Source organism: Nanorana parkeri, unplaced genomic scaffold, assembly GCF_000935625.1.
Source record: "Nanorana parkeri isolate BGI_ZX_2015 unplaced genomic scaffold, ASM93562v1 scaffold240, whole genome shotgun sequence".
NCBI classification, from domain to species: Eukaryota; Metazoa; Chordata; class Amphibia; order Anura; family Dicroglossidae; genus Nanorana; species Nanorana parkeri.
Window position 1 is genome coordinate 825,699 of NW_017306508.1, and position 20,016 is coordinate 845,714.

Below are 20,016 nucleotides of genomic sequence, written 5' to 3' on the forward strand. Positions count from 1 at the left end.
GATATCTACTGCTTGCTGAATACTGTAAAATTTTCAGTATATTGACTATACTGTGTGTTTATGCAAAAATGTGAATGTTCAGACTTTAAATTATTATTCTACAGGCCCGCTTATGGTGGATTATAGCTGTCCTTTTATTTGGCTTTACTTCTTCCCTTGTCTAAAGCTGACCCTTCAGCTTGAGTCACTTGAAGTGTGACATTCTTCCTTGTAAAAAGTCTAACTCATGGTCTCCTTGAGATTACAAGACTATGTCTAATAACAGAGCCCTGCAGTTAAGAGGATGAAAAAAAAAATTAGGGTTCCCCTTATATTCTGATATGCATAATCGGGAGCTAGGAGACAGTTTGCCGGCACAGCTGGCCATACACCTATACGTTATTTGCAGATTTATGGTCAGATGGAAAAGGTGCAATAGATTCCCCTATCTATGCTAAACTGTGTGCATGGAGGAATCTCCCCCTGGGCCAAGCTTCAGTATCTTGTTAGTCGGCCCCGCTGGCTTGTAAAATACCTGAACAATGCCTGCATTCAATCCAAGGTATTTTGAGAGCCAGCGAGGCCGACTAGCAAGATACTGAAGCTTGGTCCAGTGGGAGATTCCTCCATCCACACAGTGTAGCGTAGATGGAGGAATCTGTTGCACTTTGTACATCTGACCATAGAAAATCTGCAGATAATCTATAGGTGCTTGGCCAGTCATAACTTCTGATCCCTGATTTTTCAAGCTGAAGAGACGCACTATATTCTGTAAGGCTTTATAATGGGATAACTATGGAAAAAATCAGCACTCTTAAAAATATTAAGTCTGAATATTCAGATTCTTGCATAAGGACTGTGTCTGTCTGTATTTGTATGTCTGTCTGGCTTTCCTTCCCCAACTCTATTAGATTGTTGTGTGTGTACTTATGCTATTTGCATCTGTCTGATCACTGCTGGAAGCTTTGAGCATCCTAATTCTCTGAGCACTGACAAGGTTCTAGCTGTTTAAGTTTTTTTGAAGTGCGTTAATTGCAGTATTATAAAAGAGGTCAAGTGTTCCTTTCTATAAGAAGATCGGAATGTTAATTGTAAACAAGAATCTTGTAGGAATAATTTCTGCAGGAAAATCAGACGTACATCCCACAGTCCTCTGCTGCTACACATCACTAAGGGAAGATGGTTCTTGTATATTCTTCCCCTACAGGTTTGTCCTGTCTGCCGTTTCACCTGGGAGGCTTGACATTTCTGGGTGAGGAGCGTATAAGTACTTGATTACTGTTTATATTCTATTCATTCTTTACTTTAGCCGCTTCCCACCAGTCATTTCTAATACAAAAAATATCCTCCAGCACCATGCCCTGAGCCAGGCACAGGTTTATAAGATCTCATTTTTTTGAGGGCAATCAGCAGTCATGTTTTGTAGCTGCTTGCTCTCAATCCCAGCTGTCATTTACAGCTCTGTTCCCTACTGAAAATTGGGAACCATTTGGAATAGTTTGCGATCATGTGATCACCTATGAAATGGTAATCTCAATTGGACTTATAAAAATAAAGGCTCTCGGATGAACACTGCGCTGCCACCTTGAGGCTGGAGAGGCATATGCAGGACCTATGAGGCTTTACTGCAGTTGTCAGAGGGGGGGGAATACAACATTAAAGATATTTTTTTTACACAGTTGTCATCAAGCCTATAAAAACTCTTTTAGTTTAAAAAAAAAAGTGTAAAAAATAAGTCTTTAGAAACCCTTAAAAATACATAGAGAGAAATTTATCAAAACTGGAGCAGACAAAATCTGTAGCAGCGGTGCATGGCAAACCATCGGCGTCCACCTTTTTTGATTTTTAAACCTTAACTGATCAAACTGAAGAGAAGCTGATTGGTTGCCATAGGCAACTGCTCCAGTTTTGATAAATTCCCCCCTTAGACCCCGTTCACATTGAGCGATTTATCGCGCGGTAATTCCCGCGATATCGCGGCAAATTACCGCGCTCCAATGCAATCCAATGGGGCAAAGGGTCCTGCTGTCGCGGGTCGTGTGTCGCTACAGCAGGACCCTTTTTTGGAGCGGATTTAGCCGCGATTCAAGCTTGCTCAATGCAAGCTTGAACGCGACACCGCGCGGCAAATCTCGCGATGTCGCGCAATATGCAAATCGCGCAACAAACGCGCGATTTGCATATCGCGCAGTGGGAACCGGGCCTTACAGTTCAGCTAGTTGTCAAGTTAACCGACAGCTGATAAAATTTGGCCTGGGCACTTCGCCTTCATGAAAGAGTTAAAGGCACCGACCCAGTAGCTTTTGTTATCGTTTCTACAGGAAGATGATTGTGACATGTTCTAAAGTCTAACTGCAGGTCAGTGTGTCTCTACGGGGCAGACAATGCAGGCAGACCTGAAAATGTTTTTCCTTGGCAAATGTCTCAACACATGTTCTAAAAGAAATTTGGACAGAAAGCAATCCGGGGGGAGGGGGGCTGCCATTGCCAACTTTTTCTAGAAAATGCTAGCTGCTAGGCTGTCTTCAGTTGTATCACTTTTACAGAGTGACTTGAAAGAAGAGTGAAGAGCTTCTAATATGCATACAGGTTTTAGGCTAGTAACAGTACTAAAGCCAATCAATGTGATAACCATGGAACTTGTATACAAGGGAAGTTGGCAATGGCAGACTCTACTGCCTCATTGGCAGGTTCCTTCAAAAGTATCATGACCCCTCCAAAAAATTGGTCTCGTCACATGCCAGAGCAATTAGTGGGTAGAAGGTATTTTAGCCATTGACATTTGAATGATGGGACAGAGATTAAAGTAGAACTATCGTGTCAGTGTTTTCCCCCATAGTTCTCCTTAGGGTAACGGGAGGACACAAACTAGCGTCCTCCCGTTACCCTAAGCTCAGTATTCCGCGAGCTACAGCTCGCGGTATACTGAGACGCCGGAGCGGATCCCGACGTAGATGACGGGATCCGCCCAGCTGCGTGAGTGACAGCTGGCTCTGCCTATCTAGAGGCAGAGCCAGCTGTACCCGCCCCCGTCCGTTCCGCCAGTCAGCGCTGGCAGATCGAAGCGGGGAATCCAGCCCCTCCCCCTGTCAAGGCAGAGAGCCGTGACAGGATGGAGAGGCGAGCGAACCCGGTATGTGTTCGCTCACCTCCCGATCTACTGAGCCGACCTGTGACAGTCTCATTGTCACAGGTCAGCTAGAACTATGAGGTGAGTGAAAAGCACTCCCCTCATAGTTCTCCTTTAAGGTGAACCTTTGCTTTGTGTTACTGCTCCAGAAAACGATTACCTTCAGCTTACTCAGCTTGTCCAAAGAAAGATCTACACATTTTGATCATGCTTCTAATTGTCTGACGCCTGCTTCCCTAAATATATGCAATTTAAGTTGGATGATTACAAAGCTTTGTAGATATCTTTATTATTGTCTATGCCGCAGACTATACAGTCTTTCTCTCATTCTCCAGGACACACACCAGCTTAAGTTACTTAAGACGTTAGAAGGTCATGCTTACGGAGTTTCCTATCTTGCCTGGAGCCCCGACGACAATTATCTTGTTGCTTGTGGTCCAGATGACTGCTCCGAGCTGTGGCTATGGAATGTACAGGTAAGTTTTACTCACCATTACTTTAAAATGTATACATCATGTTGCTGTTGTCTGCCATCATAGAGAAAACTGCTAAGATGGGTAGACGTGCTGTGTAAACTTTTCTTATCTCAGTGGAACGACCGTTCAAGGGGTGTCATCTATTTCATATATTAAAGAGCCATACATGTATACCCTGTTTGGAGTAAGAATTAAGAAAATAATTTGCAGCCCATGCAAATCAAAATGCATTTTTTCGTTTTAAGGTCGCTGACCTCTTTTCCACATGTTCAGCTGGTGCTGTGCTTACACTGGGGGGAATTTATCTGAACTGGAGCAGACAAAATCATCTGGAGAAGATTTGCACTGCAACCAATCGGCTTCTCTGTCTCATTTTCAAATCTTATCTGAGCAAACTGAAGAGATGCTGATTGGTTGCCATGGACAACTGCTCCAGATTCTGAGTGCTCCAGTTTTGATAAATTCCCTCCCAGTTTTGATTCCCTTCACTCTCTTTTTTTTCCATTTATTGTAAAAAAAAAAAAACATCTTCCACTTTTTTGCTTTGTACTTCTGTGCCTTCCCAATTATCCCAAATGATGGTCACCGTGGGGCACTTCGGTAGATAAAATATGGGACGTTCAAATCTTTCCAGCTAGATCGCAACTGTCTGCAGTTTCCGAAGACAAGTGGTGCGCCTGGGAAGACAGAGTGTGATTTTGCTTTTAGCCCTTTTAGCAGATCATCTTAATTGCAACAAACATGTAAAACGAATATGTTTTCATGTTAGTGGTTGCTGAGGGCAACCACTAACCGTAGGACATATATAAGCATTAATCCTTGTTGGTTTGAGAAGCCACCAGCATACACCAGAAACATTAGTGTTGTGTTTTTATTTTCCCCTTTTAGTAAATTTAGCATTACATCTGGCAGTCCAATGTTTCTTCCACATGTGTAGAGTAAACCTGTGAACAGACATAATTTGTCAATGTGACTCTAGCTCTTGTTCTGGTAATATCATTTGTAATGCCAGGTTTTTTTATCTTTATTTCCCCATTCATTTCCAGACTGGCGAGTTGAGAACAAAAATGAGTCAGTCCCACGAAGACAGTTTGACAAGTGTGGCCTGGAATCCGGATGGGAAGCGCTTTGTTACCGGTGGACAGCGGGGGCAATTCTACCAATGTGTAAGTTATCACATGTACACACCTGTTGCTTTTTGTTACTTATTTTACATATTTGTATTGCACTGACACTTTTCTACTTTGATGTATAGAGAATGTGAGCCAGTCATATCATTTCCTGTCTGATAAAGAAACGTTTTAGTGTTCTACCACAGACATCCTGATTTGTGTATTTACGCACACATACTGTAGGGCCAGGTATAAACGAAAGGCAATTAACCTGCTGGAACGTCTTTTGAAGTGTGGGAGCAAACCAAAGCATCCAGTGGTAACCATTGTAGACCTAGGTAAAATGCGTGAACTCCCTCCTACCAGTATGCTTCATGTTTTTTACTAGTATTATGAAAATCTTTTCTTGCTCTGTGGTGTTACGCACAATTGTGTTTTTGCTAGACCTTTTTTTTTTTAATCAAGAGACTTCTCTAGATTGCTCCTGAAACACTGTCTTTTTGTTTGCACTTATCCAGTGCAGTTGTCTCAGCCTGACTTTTTTGTAGCATGGTGTCCAAGCCTAGAAGTGACAAGACTTTATGGCCCAAATCATCCAGTTATTCTTGGACTCTGATTGCAGAGGCTACAACTGCACTCCCAAGCATTGCAGCCTTTATCTGGTTTGGCTTCGGCCCCAGTGACTTCTAAGCCATTAATAGCAGAGACTGTCTGAATCTGTGTTGCTCCAGTCCTTGACTGTTGCGCTTACCCCTGAGGAGTCAGTCTACTGCTATTACTCCCAATAGGAGACCAATTTGGGAATGCCCTTAACAAGCCACTTGCTATTCCAGTAGTGAACACCCTGGTCTTTAAGGACCTAAGCCAGGAATGTCCAAACTGCGGCCCTCCAGCTGTGGTGGAACTACGAATCCCATGAGGCTTTGCAAGATTCTCACAGACATGACTCCCGGAGAGAGATGCTTCATGGGATTCGTAGTTCCACCACAGCTGGAGGTCAGCAGTTTGGACATCCCTGACCTAAGCAATAAGCGGTTGGAAGCTCTTCTAGAGCTTTGTTCTCTCTGGTGGGTACTGCTTCTCACCCAATGCTCCCTGTGACTTCACTTTATCAAACCATGACTGACTGGTCATAATCCCTTAAAAGTGAGAAATGATCACTGCACTGGTTGATGTACAGATGGCTGTAGAGTTAAACATCAGCTGTGACCTTTTGCAGTCTTATTTCTTGCATGTGTCCCATATCTGTACATATGCATAGGGCAGTTTGGCTAAAGTGCCAGACTGTAGAATCTTCAAGAAGCATTTGATCCACACTGCCTTGAAGGGACATTCCTGTGGACCAGCTCTTCATAAAGGATGTTACTGGCAGCAAGTGTGTACCCATCTTCCTCAACAGAAGAAGCCTAAGGAGCACACTGCAAAGTCCTATCCCTCTCACAATGTAAAGAAATGTCCCATTCGTTTCTTCACTCCCTTAGACTCCTTGTGAAGACCCCCCAGCTTGGCTCCCAGTCCATGTACAACATCTGGCACTCTCTCTGCTAAATCCTCAGGCAAGTCCTCTATGGCATGAACACTTGGATCCAGACGGTGGTATCTCAGGCTACAATCTGGAGCTTCGCTCACTGCCCCCTTCTTTGGGTTCTCACCTGCAGCTTTCTTTTGCCACTGCACAGATTGGCAGATCTCCATCAAGCCCTCTCAATTCTTCTGTCGCAAGAACTGGGACGATAACGCATTGATCCCGAATGGTTTCAGGGGGTTTCACTCCAACCTATTCACCATCCCCATACCTAAAGGGGGCATCCACACCTTTACCAGGGGGACTTTGTGGCTTCTGTAGACATGAATGGTGCTAACCTTCATGTCCCCATCTTTTCACTGCTTCATCAATTCCTACACGCTGCTGTAGAGCCCCTGCACTTACCAGTTCATGGCAAAAGAGGCCTCTCGTCTGCACCTCTGGTATTCACCCAGCTATTATCCCTGCTGCACTCTCGTGACATCCTCATTGTGGGAAACTTGGACAGACAGATGTTCTGTGGGCAACGTTGGATCATCAGGATCTTCTGTCCCAAAGACAAATTTGCCATCCATAGTCCTCATGTTTTCAAGACACAGCTGTTGAAGCCCAGGCTCTAAAGAAAAGGAGCATATCTGTCTGTGATTCCTACAGTGCTAAAAGCTAGAAAGTCTGCTTCCGGCAATGTCTATCATTATACATGCAAGGCATGCTTCATTTGGTGTGTCTCGGGGGCTTCCATCCCGGGAATTTCTCGATGGGACAAATCCTCTCCTTGAAGGTGCGTCTGGGCCAACGTTTGGCACATGGCACTATCAAGGGTTAGGTTTCTGTACTTTATATTCAATTTTAGATACCATTGGCCTTATACTGTTTAAGACCATTTGTACAAGGGGTCTCCCATGAAGCTCCCCCTGTCCACTTGTGACTACATCAGATCTGACTTTGGTTCTCTGCGCGCTTCAAAAACGTTTAAACCCATTAGAGACATTCATCTCTTTACTCTCACCCACGAGGTGGTGTTTCTTGTATCAATCGCCTCCGCTGCTCAAGTGTCTGAACTGGTGGCCCTATCCTGCAAGGAACCCTTTTCTGGTTTTGTATAGGGACAAGTTGGTGTTGAGGCCCAGAACTTCCTTTTTTACCTAAAGTATTTTCTGCATTGCACATCAACCAAGGACATTGTGCTTCCGTTTCTCTGTTTGGCTCCAGTTCACCAAAAGGAATTTTTCCTCAATTGTATGGATGTGGTTAGTGCTGTGAGAGTCTTTCACCTACTGCTTGTTTCAGAAAGACCTATTCCCTTTTTATTATCGTGGAATAATCCAATAGGGATGCATTGGCCTTCTGTTCGCACGTTCTCCAAGTTCTACCAGGTGGACGTTTTGGTCTCAGCTGATGCCAGCTTCAGGTGTTAGGGCCTTCAGATGGCTCTTTGAGCTGCAAACCTTCCCCAGTTCTGTTGTTGTTGTTGTGGTTTTTTTTCCTTGAGACTATTGGCGTTTGTTATCGCTGTTGCCCACCCATCAGTTGCCCACCCATCATGAACTGCTTTTGGATCTCCTGCACGTTTAGGACTACCTGTGTCCCTCGGTGGGCAAGAAGGATAATAGGATTATTGTGAAATTCATTGAGGGACCCAAGTCTCGCCCCTGTGTTCATATTCATGCTCTCCGGACTGCTGTATTAGGAGGGGTTATCCTGGGCCGGTCTACATTTTTTTTTTTTTTCCCATTGTTTAATTCTTTTGTAGGTAGCAATATATATCCAGAAGGTTTAGGACTTGTGCGTCCCTGAAAGGGCGCTAAGATGAGTCATCAGATGACGTGTGTACTCATTTTGTTGTTCTTTTCAAACTTCAGGACCTGGATGGCAACCTGCTGGACTCCTGGGAGGGCGTGAGAGTGCAGTGTCTGTGGTGCTTAAGTGACGGCAAGACTGTTCTGGCATCAGACACACACCAGCGGATCCGGGGCTATAACTTCGAGGACCTCACAGATAGAAACATGTGAGAGAAGTCATTTTATTCTCATTCTGAGGGTTTTGCCAGCACAGAGCAATATGAGGACACAGTTCAACTCCTTGTTCTGTGTGCGCTGAGCATGTGGGAGGTGAGATGGGAAGTTACTTTCCTTGAGAGGTTTTCTGAAAGCATGTAATTTATTATTTTTTTATATTTATTTTTTTTGCAGTTCCCGGGCTTTGTAAAACACTGTGCACCCTTCTGAAGCTAGTTTCACTTTACTTAGAGCTACTCTGACATTGCTGCAAAACAGACACCCACCACCCACCATCCTACTATCTAGTGAAGTCATTTGTTTGGCAACTGAGGCTTTTCTATTTGGCTAGGGCCACGGCCGTTGTGGGCTTAAATGCACTGTATCCTTGCCCAGTCAATGTAAAGTTGACAGTCTCTTGAAAACTTACCCCATAACCTAATTTTACTCAAGCTGGTCACAGTCCATTGGGGCTATAAGTCCAAACCCTATGTGAGATTCATGTTGACTAGTGTCCAAGTTTACCCAGAGTTGATGTCTTCTCACATGACAGTGTTTTGGGCCTGGTGATGGGTCACTTAGGCTTGAGCCTATGCCTTCGGGGAGGAGGTCCCATGCTCTCCGTTGTCTGGAATCATCGGGTATTTTGCAAGACCTCTGATGGATTAGCAGACTGGCAGGGAGAACAGTTTAGGTGAATAGTGGGTCAGGGTTTAGGTTTCAAGAGACCCTGTCACGTTGCCCTTAATGAGTCTCTTTAGTCTGAAGTCAGGTAAACTGAAAATAAAGTGAAACTCGTTTTGGGGTTGCGCACAGAGGCTAAAATATGTTTTATTACTTAATCTATAAATTTGTATTACATTCTGTCTTAAGCTTCTGAATAATTTGTTCCAAGTGACTTCAAAATGCACAGTCTTATTCTTTCTCACAATGTAGCGGTGCCATCTGCTGTGGTCAGATTATTCGGGATCTATTTATTGAGTCATTTTATATTAATGGGTGGAGGGGGGAGGACATTGCTGAATTCCAATCATTGCAAAGCCGAATAGGCCTTCTTTAAACTGTGCATAGATGTGGCAGTTGCTATGAAGCTCCAGGCTAATGTTACTTATTCCTGGTGTAACTGTTAGAACCACCTTGTATTGGGCCCTGCTGCCTGTCTGCAGGTATAAGCAGTCAGTTTTGTGAGGGGTCAATTCTGGCAGTCACTCGTTTGAGATGGTCCACAGACAATGCAGAGTCTGCTTCACTTATACTGAGCGTGCACCCTTTAGAGTCTTTCTCTCTTCTAACCTCTGGTATAAATGTATGCCTTTTATTTTGCCCTTACCTGTTTTCAGAGTGCAAGAAGATCATCCTATCATGTCATTCACAATATCAAAAAATGGAAGACTAGCGTTGTTAAATGTAGCTACTCAGGTAAGCTTCACCTCTACGTTACTTTACCACTTCCAACATTTTCTGGAACCTTACTGTAAAGTTCTCACTGTAATTTATGCATTGACAGTGAGCTGCAGACCACAGGAATCCCAGCAAATGTAAATAAGTATAATGCTTTTTCTCAGCTGTAAATACACTATAGAAATTAAACATTCTCTATTGAAGTATGACTTGCGCAGTTCCCTTTGAATTTCCTCCAAACCTGAGCACATCATTGGGTTGAGCCATCTGCTTCTGTTATGCGAGTCTCTATCGAGATTTTCCTTCACTATACATCCCCCCCCGCCCCCCCGTTTTGATAATGTGTTCAGCACTGGCGGGCGCCTGCATTTTCTTGGCTAGTCAGTGACTTGTAACAAGCATGTGAATTTTGGACCTCCTTTTAGGCTGCATTCACACGGGGGTGTTCTGGGATGCTTGCAGCTGAAGTCCCAGGTTTGCCAGTTCAAATGTGGCTACTGTACCCAGTAAATGACAACATGACATCTGTCGGGGGCAGCCCAAATGTAACTGTAAATGGTATGACTACATGCGTTTCAATAGATGATGGTTGCTGGGTGCATCTATTCTGCGTCTAGGGACAATCTTCTTTCCTGAACCACATGTAATTGTACCATGTGCAATTACATGTGGACTGTCATCAGCTTGGAAGGATACAGCAGATGCATTCTGAACGTGGACATTGATTCTTGCGGCAGAAATCCCAGATCATAGCATAAGTCCCACGTGTGAATGGGGCCTAACTGTGTGCCATTTCTAGAAGTTGGCAATGGCAGCTCCCATATTCTGACAGGTTACCTTTGGTCCTTTTTATATTACTTTCTACTCTTCTATCCCAACCATGCTTAACATTGACACTAAACTCAGGAGTTAAAATAAATTCAAGTACCTTAAGTATTAACAAAAATGTATCTTATTTGTGTATCACTCGGCTGTAGATCCTCAAATTGTCTCTGAATTGGTGCTGACACTGTCCTTCCTTCTAGAGGGGGGCTACTTTTGCTCTCCATGGTCACTGTGTGTGTTGTAAAGTAGCCACCGCTCCAAGCTCACTCCTGTGATGGACTACAATCTCACGTTTAGTTTGCTAATTTGTATTGAGATTGTAGTCTATCACAGGAGTGAGCTTGGTGCGGAGCCTGGAAGCAAGCTAAAATTGGCCAAAGGACTCTCCCTGGAAAAGAGTAATTGCGTATCTCTCCCTGTGCCCGTGCTGCCGAACATTGCATCATTGAAGGGAAATCAACTTCTGAATTCTGCTGAGAGACCGACACTTCTAAGTCCTCTGTCTGTGGAAGAACAACTGAGCTTTGCAGGCGACCAGATCAACATTTCCAGAATAGTTTTGTTTCTCAGCAGACTACAGAGGAAGATTCTCTTCCACAAATCGTTTGGCGTGGGCAATGAAAAACAGCTTTTTGGCTAATTTTAGCTTCCTTACAGGGTCACTTTAACAATGGACTTCATCAAATGTTAACCATGAGGCTTGAATAAAATAAGAATCCTTCTGAAGACTGTAGTGGATGCAACAGCGGCTAGCTATCGTGCCACCTTACCATCTATTTTATGTGAGACATCTTGCCAGACTATGGGCTGCCTTGTTTGGTCACACAGAGCAGTAATTGGCAACATGCTGGAACACACAAATAATGGGCTATAACCGATCAGTCTGACCAGACCAAGTATAGGTCTGAAAGCATTATTGACAGGAATCACATTGACAGTAGAAACCTGGCTATAGCTGCTCAGTACATTGAGTGTGAATTTCCTATTTGCGGTAACATTGTCTTTCTTCCCTGCAGGGCGTTCATTTATGGGACTTGCAAGATAGAGTTTTAGTGCGAAAATACCAAGGCGTGACGCAAGGCTTTTACACAATACACTCGTGTTTTGGTGGTCACAATGAAGACTTCATCGCCAGTGGCAGTGAAGGTAACAATGACTTCATACGATCGTTCAGTAGATGAGTTGGTTTGGAGATCGGATCTCCAAGAAATCTATTGCATCATAAATGATCAATGTGAACTATAAGCTATGAAATGGTGTGATCTGTTCTGGTGGAAAATATAGACAAGTCCGTCAAGTTCAACCTATAATCAAATTTTTTTGTAATTGTGTTCAAGCCAAAGATTGAAACAATTACATTTATAAACTTTTTTTAAAGCTCCTGCCACTAACTCTAAAAGCGCAAACTAAAGCTGCTCTTTAAAAGGCGGTTACTACTCTCCTTTCTGGCAGGCAGTTTGTGAAATCTCTTTTCTTGTAGAGCTGCGGCGTTACTGCTTTCCAAAGCCTCCAGGAGTGGTACCGCATCCCCTGCTGGGTGCTGTGGTTCCTCCAGCCTACCCCTATTTGACCAATGTGACATAGGGGCCGGCAGGGGGACACGCTTTACCACATGCTTGCAAGTGTTGGATAGCAGTGGTGCCCAGAGCTAACAGTTACCACACTGCCCACTGGAAAAGTAAACTTTTTTTTTTTTTGTTCTCTTTTCTCTGGCTTTAGGCCCCATTCACACAGCGTACAGTCAGGCCGTGCAGTGTGCATGGCCGTATGGGGCAGTTCCCAGGAAGGACAGATGTTGCGTGTGATTGTACACAGCAGCCTGTTCTTCCCCATGGGAGGGCGCGGCCGTGCGCTCACCCGAGCTGCACATTCGTGTGGGTGCCTGTGCTCGGACACAAAACAGGTTGGATCCTGTTTTGTCTCTGAGCACAGGCACCCACACAGATGTGCAGCTTGGGTGAGCGCACGGCCGCGTCCTCCCATGGGGAAGAACAGGGTGCTGCATACAATTGCACCTGTCCTTCCCGGGAACGGCCCCATGCGGCCGTGCACACTGCACGGATCTGTACAGCCCGACTTTATGCTGTGTGAATGGGGCCTTGGTTAAAACTTTTAGAGTTAGCCCCAGGGTCACTTAATCGTTACTTGTACTGCCAGCATTGGTTGTTATAGTTCAGATGGCCGTAATAAACAAGTCTTGTATCACCAAACCTTCCACCTTTGCATTTTTTTTTCTTTACTCATCTTTGTAGTGAAATGATGTTACCCTTACTATAGAAAATGGCCAGTTTCCCTATCCATACACATACCTGCATGTTATAAAGTATCTACGAGGACTTTCAGCTAACATACTTGTTTTAAGTGTTAACACAAACGGCTAAATTCTCACAAGTGTCCCCTCAATTGGCCTCATGGTCTTCAGAAATCCAGTTATGTGCCATCCATTAGGAGAACCTTGGTTTTTGGTCAAGAGTTTTTATAAATTGATCATTTTTAGAACTGTATAAAATGTTTCTTCATGGAAATGTTTTTGTACAACAAATGCTCAGTGCTGCTTTCATGGTTGTTGGCAGCTTGTAAAGACTTAAGCAAGTCAGTCACATCTCTCTGCAAGGAAAGAGAGAGGAATGCCCCTCCATTGTGTCACTGTATGCTCTGATCTCCCCTGCTTTTCTACTATAGAACTGCTCCAAAATAAATGTAGCTGTAAGCTAGTACGTTCAAGTGGTAAGTTATGAAATATTCATGTATGATTTCATCATTTCTTTGAATATTTATTTGGACACCCCAGACTTCTGGGGTGTGAGCCCTGCTACCTGGAAGGATAGATGCTAGGCAAAAGAAGGCCATTGCTCCTACCTGGTGGGATTTACCCCTTCTCACAGTAAGGCCTTGTTCACACCAAGCGCAGAGCAGATCAGTTGCAGACCGGATCAAAACTGCGTCCAATGTATTCCAATGGTATTTTTTGCTCCAGTTCACATTGCAGCGTGCAGTTCCAGAGCAGGTGAAAAAACTGCAGCAGGCCCTATTTTACCTGCTCTGGATCTGCAAACGCATCAATAACGCATGCAAATGCCTGGCACGCACTGAATGCCCATTTTAAACTTTAAAAAACGCATCTAAAAGACTAGCGTGCTTGTGCAGAAACCTGACCGGATCTGCTCTGCATTTGGTGTGAACAAGGCCTAATGGAGCTCAGGGTTTGGCTGTGTTTTCAACATGCTGCAAATGACGTATTTTGTTAACAAGAGATTGATCTCAATCAGCTGACCAGTACCAAATCTCCTGTGCAGTGTAGGCTTTAGACTTTAAGCAATTCAATGGGAATACCCCTTGTCCTCGGCAGACAGAGATCAGTGGCAGTCTGCCTGCTGTGACCCTTTTTTGCAGTGTATTAAAACACATTAGAAATTGCTCAATCTGATCGGATCTCTGCTGCTTTGCATTTCAGTGGATGGAGAGTCTATTTCTACTCGAGTGTATATGTTCAAAAAGCAAGCTGCCAATATGTGATCCTATTAACTATCTGCTAACATTTAATCCGGTCCGCTTACCTGCCAATATCTGATCCTGTTAATTACTATATGCTCTTTTTTATTTGTGCTTCTCCACTTACAGATCATAAAGTGTACGTGTGGCACAAGCGCAGTGAACTGCCCATCGCAGAGCTGACAGGACATACGCGCACAGTAAACTGCGTGAGTTGGAACCCGCAGATTCCCTCTCTAATGGCCAGTGCTTCTGACGATGGTACTGTTAGAATATGGGGACCAGCACCTTACATAGACAACCAGGACTTTGAAGGTAACTATGTGGCATATTGAACAACTGCTGTGACTTTACATGGTAAAATGTGCTTGTTCCATGACAAAAAAGGGAACCATTTTGGGGTTGCTCTCTGTGCTGGGCACATACTGGGATCCCAAAGCCTCTGCTCCTGAGAGGCAAAGAATGCAAATTCTAGTGCAAACCACAATCCATGGGAGGTAAAGCTACATCACTGTGACCAGTTTAAGAGTTGAGGTTTCAATTGCTAAAAACAATGCTCATTTGTGACTGGTTTTGTTTAAGCAAGGTATTGGGGTGAAGGATGGATGCAGCACAAAAGGATCAGTGAACATCTTGAAAGCTCAGTAAGTCTTAAAGTATGTACACATACATAGGTGTCAGTTATGGGGTAATTGGCACACCTTTTAAGGCAACCACCAGGCCACTTATCACTTGCAGCTAAGAGTCTGCTAGTCCCAATGGAGGACATGCGTGTATGCTTGTGGTCCCCAATACCATAAAAAGAGAAAATTGTGTTCTAGGATATCATGCTTTCTCTATCGTCCATTAAGGGACACGGCTTGATGGTATTGAGCAATGAAGGGTTATACTTCAACCTATAGGAGAAATCGATGCTAGGCATATGAAAACTGAAGGCGTGCCCCTTTAGTTATGTTTCCTTCCTCTATGCTGGATTTTTCACTACAATGGAAGCATTTCTGTTATAGCTGGTGGTAGATTCAGGCCAGCTATATTAAATCCTGGAAGTCTCTCCAGTCAGCCAGTGAGCCCTGGTAGATTCAGGCTGGATGTGTTCAATCCTGGAAGTCTCTCCAGTCAGCCAGTGAGCACTGGTAGATTCAGGCTGGATATGTTCAATCCTGGAAGTCTCTCCAGTCAGCCAGTGAGCACTGGTAGATTCAGGCTGGATATGTTCAATCCTGGAAGTCTCTCCAGTCAGCCAGTGAGCACTGGTAGATTCAGGCTGGATATGTTCAATCCTGGAAGGTGTCTCCAGCTAGCCAACAGGCACAGGTTGTATACTGGTGTACTCTCTGCGACACCACTGCGGTTGGCAGTGACATTTCAGCTGTTTACCACTGAGAATTTGAGCCACCATATCTGTGTTCCAGTTAGCAAAGGACGCCATTATTTAGGTAGGGACGGTGTTTCTGGGGATTCCGTGCAGCGAGATCAGGACCAGACCTGTGGAGAGTTCCCCTCTCCCAGTTTCTGCAGAATTACTGTTTTTAGTGGCTGCCAGACTATTGGCTAGTTTTGTGGCATTTCTTACAGATGCTGCTATATCTGGTGGGCAGTATTACAGGGGAAAGGTAAACTCTCTCCTTTCATTATAAGGTTTTTCTGACAGGCTTTCTTGCTAGCGTTCTGCTTTAATATTTCGTAAGGATTCTGCATATGAATCCCTACTTCTTCTTTTTTTTTTTTTTGTAATTAAGAGCTTGGGGCTGTTACCTGCTGAGGTGGCCGAGCACAGTTTAATTGTTTCCAAATGCCACTTGCACTCCATACGGTTTTACAACATAAAAAAATATATAGGTGGTGCTCAAGGTGATTGCAGGGATGGCGCCTTGCAAACACTAGAAGTAACCACAGGGATTAAAGAGAATGTTAAACTGTGCTCAAAGTAATTACAGGGATCCACCGGCACACACAAATCGATCAAATATCAATATTTCGTTGATCTATTTATTTGTGTAATGTCACATGTCATCAAAGGCTAACGTTTCGGGACCTTGCAGGGGCCCTTCATCAGAGCGACAGTGACAGGGTACATCAGGCCAGGTGCATGAAAGGATTACGTCATTATGACATCATTCCCGCCAAAATGTTTAGACTTTGATAACCTGTGACATTACACAAATAAAATATATCAACGAAATATTGATATTTGAATGTTTTGTGTGTGCGCCGGTGAATCCCTGCAGTGGCGTCACAAGGGAGTGCGGCCCGCACCCGGGTGCCACCGTTGGAGAGGTGACACCAAAATGACTAACATTTTGGTGTCAACCCCTATGAAATGTCGGGCACTTGGTCATGGACCGAGAGCCCGACAGTGTCAGGAGAGAGGAGGGGACGCGGCGGCATACCTTATCCCGCCTGGTGAACGTCCCCTCCTCTCTCTCTGCCGGCGTCCATCCCCAAGACCAGTGCGCATGCGCGATGACGTCAACATGCGGCAACGTCATGTGCAGGGTGTCGCACCCAGCCTCGGGACGCCACTGAATGCCTGTAATTACATAGAGCACAGTTTAACACACTAACACTACTTCTTAGTATGTCTGATTTGAATGCGAGTCATGTAATGGATCCCCGGCAACTATGAGTGTAGTAGCGCTTGTCTGCGCCACTCAGGCATGAGCTGGTTGAGTAGTGTACCCTGGTATCAATGGGTTACCCTCTGGAGCAGCTCTCTGACACCAACTGATCTACAGGTCCGCATCAGGAAAACAAATTGTTCAGCTGAAGTATCCTCCGCTCTCGAAGTTTTGTACTCGCCATAAAATCCTTTTCTGAGTCCATTGAGGAACACGGCTCTCTCCGGTTATATCCCATCTCTTCCTCTTTGGACTACTTGCTACAACTGGTGAGATGGGAGAGGTCGTAGCCTTTAAGTGGCTGGTTTTATAGACCTATTATTATTATTATTATTATTATTATTATTATTATTATTATAATATAGCACCAACAGTTTGCGCAGCGCTTACCTAATGTCCATTTCTCCTGTAAGCGGCAGTATAACTCATACATTGCTTAGTGCCATCAAGCTGTTTGTCTCAATGCACTCCAGGAAAAGGATTCCACGGTGAGTACAGAAACCCTACTTTTATTCAGCATGTGATATTGGCAAATACAACAAAAATGCTGACAAATGTAAAGTGCAGACATCCCTTCCTACCTTTTTAAAACATATCTAAACCTAAAAGCAACAATGTAAATTGCTTCTTACCAATACTTGGATGTGGTGGCTGCATTAGTTTTTTATGCTTTTTGTTTCTTTATCTTCACCTGGTGATCCAGCCAATCAGTCTTATTTCTTATATCCCAAGCTGTCCAGCAAAAGTGGCAGTTAGAAGGTTTAGACAAACCATTAAACACTGACGGGTGCTTACAATGGTCGGCTTGTATTCATTTTATGTAAAAACTTTATCCCAAAATGAAAAATAACTTTCTGTAACTGCTCTAAAGTGCTACCTGAAGTTTGAAATGAATTTGTCAGTCAGGTCCATCTAAATCTGCTTGTGCATCCAACACTACACTCCCCACATGGTGACTATGCTGCTGTCTAAGGGTGTCTCTGTTCCTCCTCCATAGAGTGCAGCCACCCTGAGACAGGAAGTGTTACTGGCCAGATCACCAGGGGGAAATAAAGCTTGAAAAAAACTAATGCAGCCAGCCGATGTAAGGATTGGTAAACTGCAATATATAGAATTTTTATTTTTGGGTTTAGATGCACTTTAAGCCGTTTTGGCCAGCTATTCAGGTTGGGCAAAGCTTTAACATTTCCTTGTAGTGTAGATGTTTGCCTGATATTTCCCACCACTTATTTTCTTTTTGCCTCTTTCTATTATAGACTGTACCTCTGACCAATGGGGATCTCTTTAGGGGGGTTCAGCTTTTAACACAAGTGGAGCTCTGCCCCATTAAAATGGCCTGGCAGAGGGTTTTGGTTTTTTTTTAAGAACTCCAGGAAAACTTTTTTTTAAACCCTTGAAGTGGTGCTGCCCCCGCACTGCAAGGGTTAAGTGCTCATTTGTGTCTAGGGACAAAAATAAAATTCTACTCGCCTGAAGCTCCGAGCCGCGCAGCTGTCACAGTGCGCTCCCTCCAGCCTGTCTCCTCCTTTTCTGCAGTATTGGAACCTTCCTCAGTGTCCTCACGGCTATACAGTTTATAGAAGGCAATGATTTATGGGACCTTACACTGCTGCAGCTGAGGGAGAGAGGGGCCTTAGGGACCGGTCTAAGAACAAGCCAGCTCAGAGCATAACTTTTTTTTTTTTTCCATTTAACCTAGACATAAACGAGCAGGAGAAATCTCTTAACCCTTGCAGTGGGGCTACCTCTGGACTGCAAGGGTTAAGGGTTTTCCTGGAGTTGTTCTATGTAACAGCAACGTATACATTTTAAATGTGCATTTACTTTATTAGGTATGTTTCTTATTAATGCAGATAGCCAGATTCTGGTTGCGGATTGCTATATGAAGCTTGCAAGTAGGGATGTTCAGATACCACGTACCGTATTCGGTACAAGTACAGATACTTTTCCAGCTCCAAGACCAGAGGAAAATTCAAAAGTTAAGAGGCAGCTGTCATTTGTAAGGAGTACACGGAGCTTCTTGGATTTCTACATCTCTGTTTTATTGTATGATTTTTATAGAGAGAGAGAGAGAGAGATGAACCGATACCATTTTTTTCCCCTGTCCTGTTACTTGTCCAAGTCCTCACAGATACAGGTACTGATACTTGTCCAAGTCCTCACAGATACAGGTACTGATACTTGTCCAAGTCCTCACAGACACAAGTACTGATACTTGTCCAAGTCCTCACAGACACAAGTACTGATACTTGTCCAAGTCCTCACAGACACAAGTACTGATACTTGTCCAAGTCCTCACAGACACAAGTACTGATACTTGTCCAAGTCCTCACAGATACAGGTACTGATACTTGTCCAAGTCCTCACAGATACAGGTACTGATACTTGTCCAAGTCCTCACAGATACAGGTACTGATACTTGTCCAAGTCCTCACAGATACAGGTACTGATACTTGTCCAAGTCCTCACAGATACAGGTACTGATACTTGTCCAAGTCCTCACAGATACAGGTACTGATACTTGTCCAAGTCCTCACAGATACAAGTACTGATACATTTTTGTTTATTGTCATGTGACAGTTTTTCTAAAACAATACAGACAAATGATTTCAGGACAGTGGTGGAGCGCCAGAGCCGGGTCCCAGCTGCAACCGCTGCAACCCTGGTAGTCCTCATGGAAATGCTAAGTATCTGCACTGGTATCTGAACATCCCTACTTACAAGTCTAATTACCAAATGTTAGAATGGGGAGGATATGCATTCACTTTATTAGGAATGCTTCTTATGAATGCAGTAAGGGAGATTCTGGTTGGGGCCTGGTACATAAAGCTTGCAAGTCTAATGAACCAGATGGTATATAATGTTTAGAATATGCTCCAAAGTCTGCTGATGTGACCTTTGCCGAACAATAGTGCAGAAGTCTTCCTAAACTTTGGTGCACTATGTGGGAATGAGCCGATAACATCCTATATTATAGCAAGGGGTTGAAGACGAATGTTTTTTGTTTGTTTTTTCTTTTTCCTTCTTTGGTTTAAAAATTAATTGCTTTTTTTTTTTTTCTCCTTTTGCCTTCAAAAACTTTCCCCCACTTCTCTTCTAGAGGAAATCAGTAGCATGGACAGTTGATGGTGATCGCTCTGAAGACGACTTCTCTCTAACTTAAAATTAGTCGTATTTTTAAAATGGCTTGGGATTGGTGCAAACAAACAAAAGATTGATAGCTGGACAGATGCTTGTCACAAGAGATTAAAAAACACACAAAAAAAAAACACACAAAAAAAAATAAAACAAGCAAACCTAAAAGTCTGATGCCCCGAAGGGGGGCAATCATTTTCCACCCTGCTTCATAGTACCCAGCTCCGATGAAGCACGTCGTTAGATTGTTATTGGACACCGTGTTACCCCCTCCCCCCCCCTTCCATCGGTTGTGAAGAACTGTGCTATACTCCAACTCTTCATCG

At 43.9% G+C, this 20,016-nt stretch overlaps 1 protein-coding gene and 1 long non-coding RNA gene across 2 annotated transcripts in view; one reads left to right on the forward strand and one right to left on the reverse strand.

Moving 5' to 3' along the window:
- The window catches only part of WDR26 (WD repeat domain 26), a 65,825-nt gene extending 46,016 nt beyond the window's left edge, over nucleotides 1-19,809 (forward strand). The window contains exons 9-15 of the mRNA XM_018556520.1: nucleotides 3,445-3,585; nucleotides 4,632-4,751; nucleotides 8,085-8,230; nucleotides 9,560-9,638; nucleotides 11,462-11,591; nucleotides 14,067-14,252; nucleotides 19,656-19,809. Of these exons, the coding sequence (XP_018412022.1) occupies nucleotides 3,445-3,585; nucleotides 4,632-4,751; nucleotides 8,085-8,230; nucleotides 9,560-9,638; nucleotides 11,462-11,591; nucleotides 14,067-14,252; nucleotides 19,656-19,681 (828 nt within the window). The 3' untranslated portion in view covers nucleotides 19,682-19,809. The remainder of the gene's footprint in view (nucleotides 1-3,444; nucleotides 3,586-4,631; nucleotides 4,752-8,084; nucleotides 8,231-9,559; nucleotides 9,639-11,461; nucleotides 11,592-14,066; nucleotides 14,253-19,655) is intronic.
- LOC108787072 overlaps nucleotides 15,642-20,016 on the reverse strand; it is a 12,445-nt gene continuing 8,070 nt past the window's right edge. The window contains exon 3 of the long non-coding RNA XR_001941241.1: nucleotides 15,642-15,652. This is a non-coding gene — a long non-coding RNA (uncharacterized LOC108787072). The remainder of the gene's footprint in view (nucleotides 15,653-20,016) is intronic.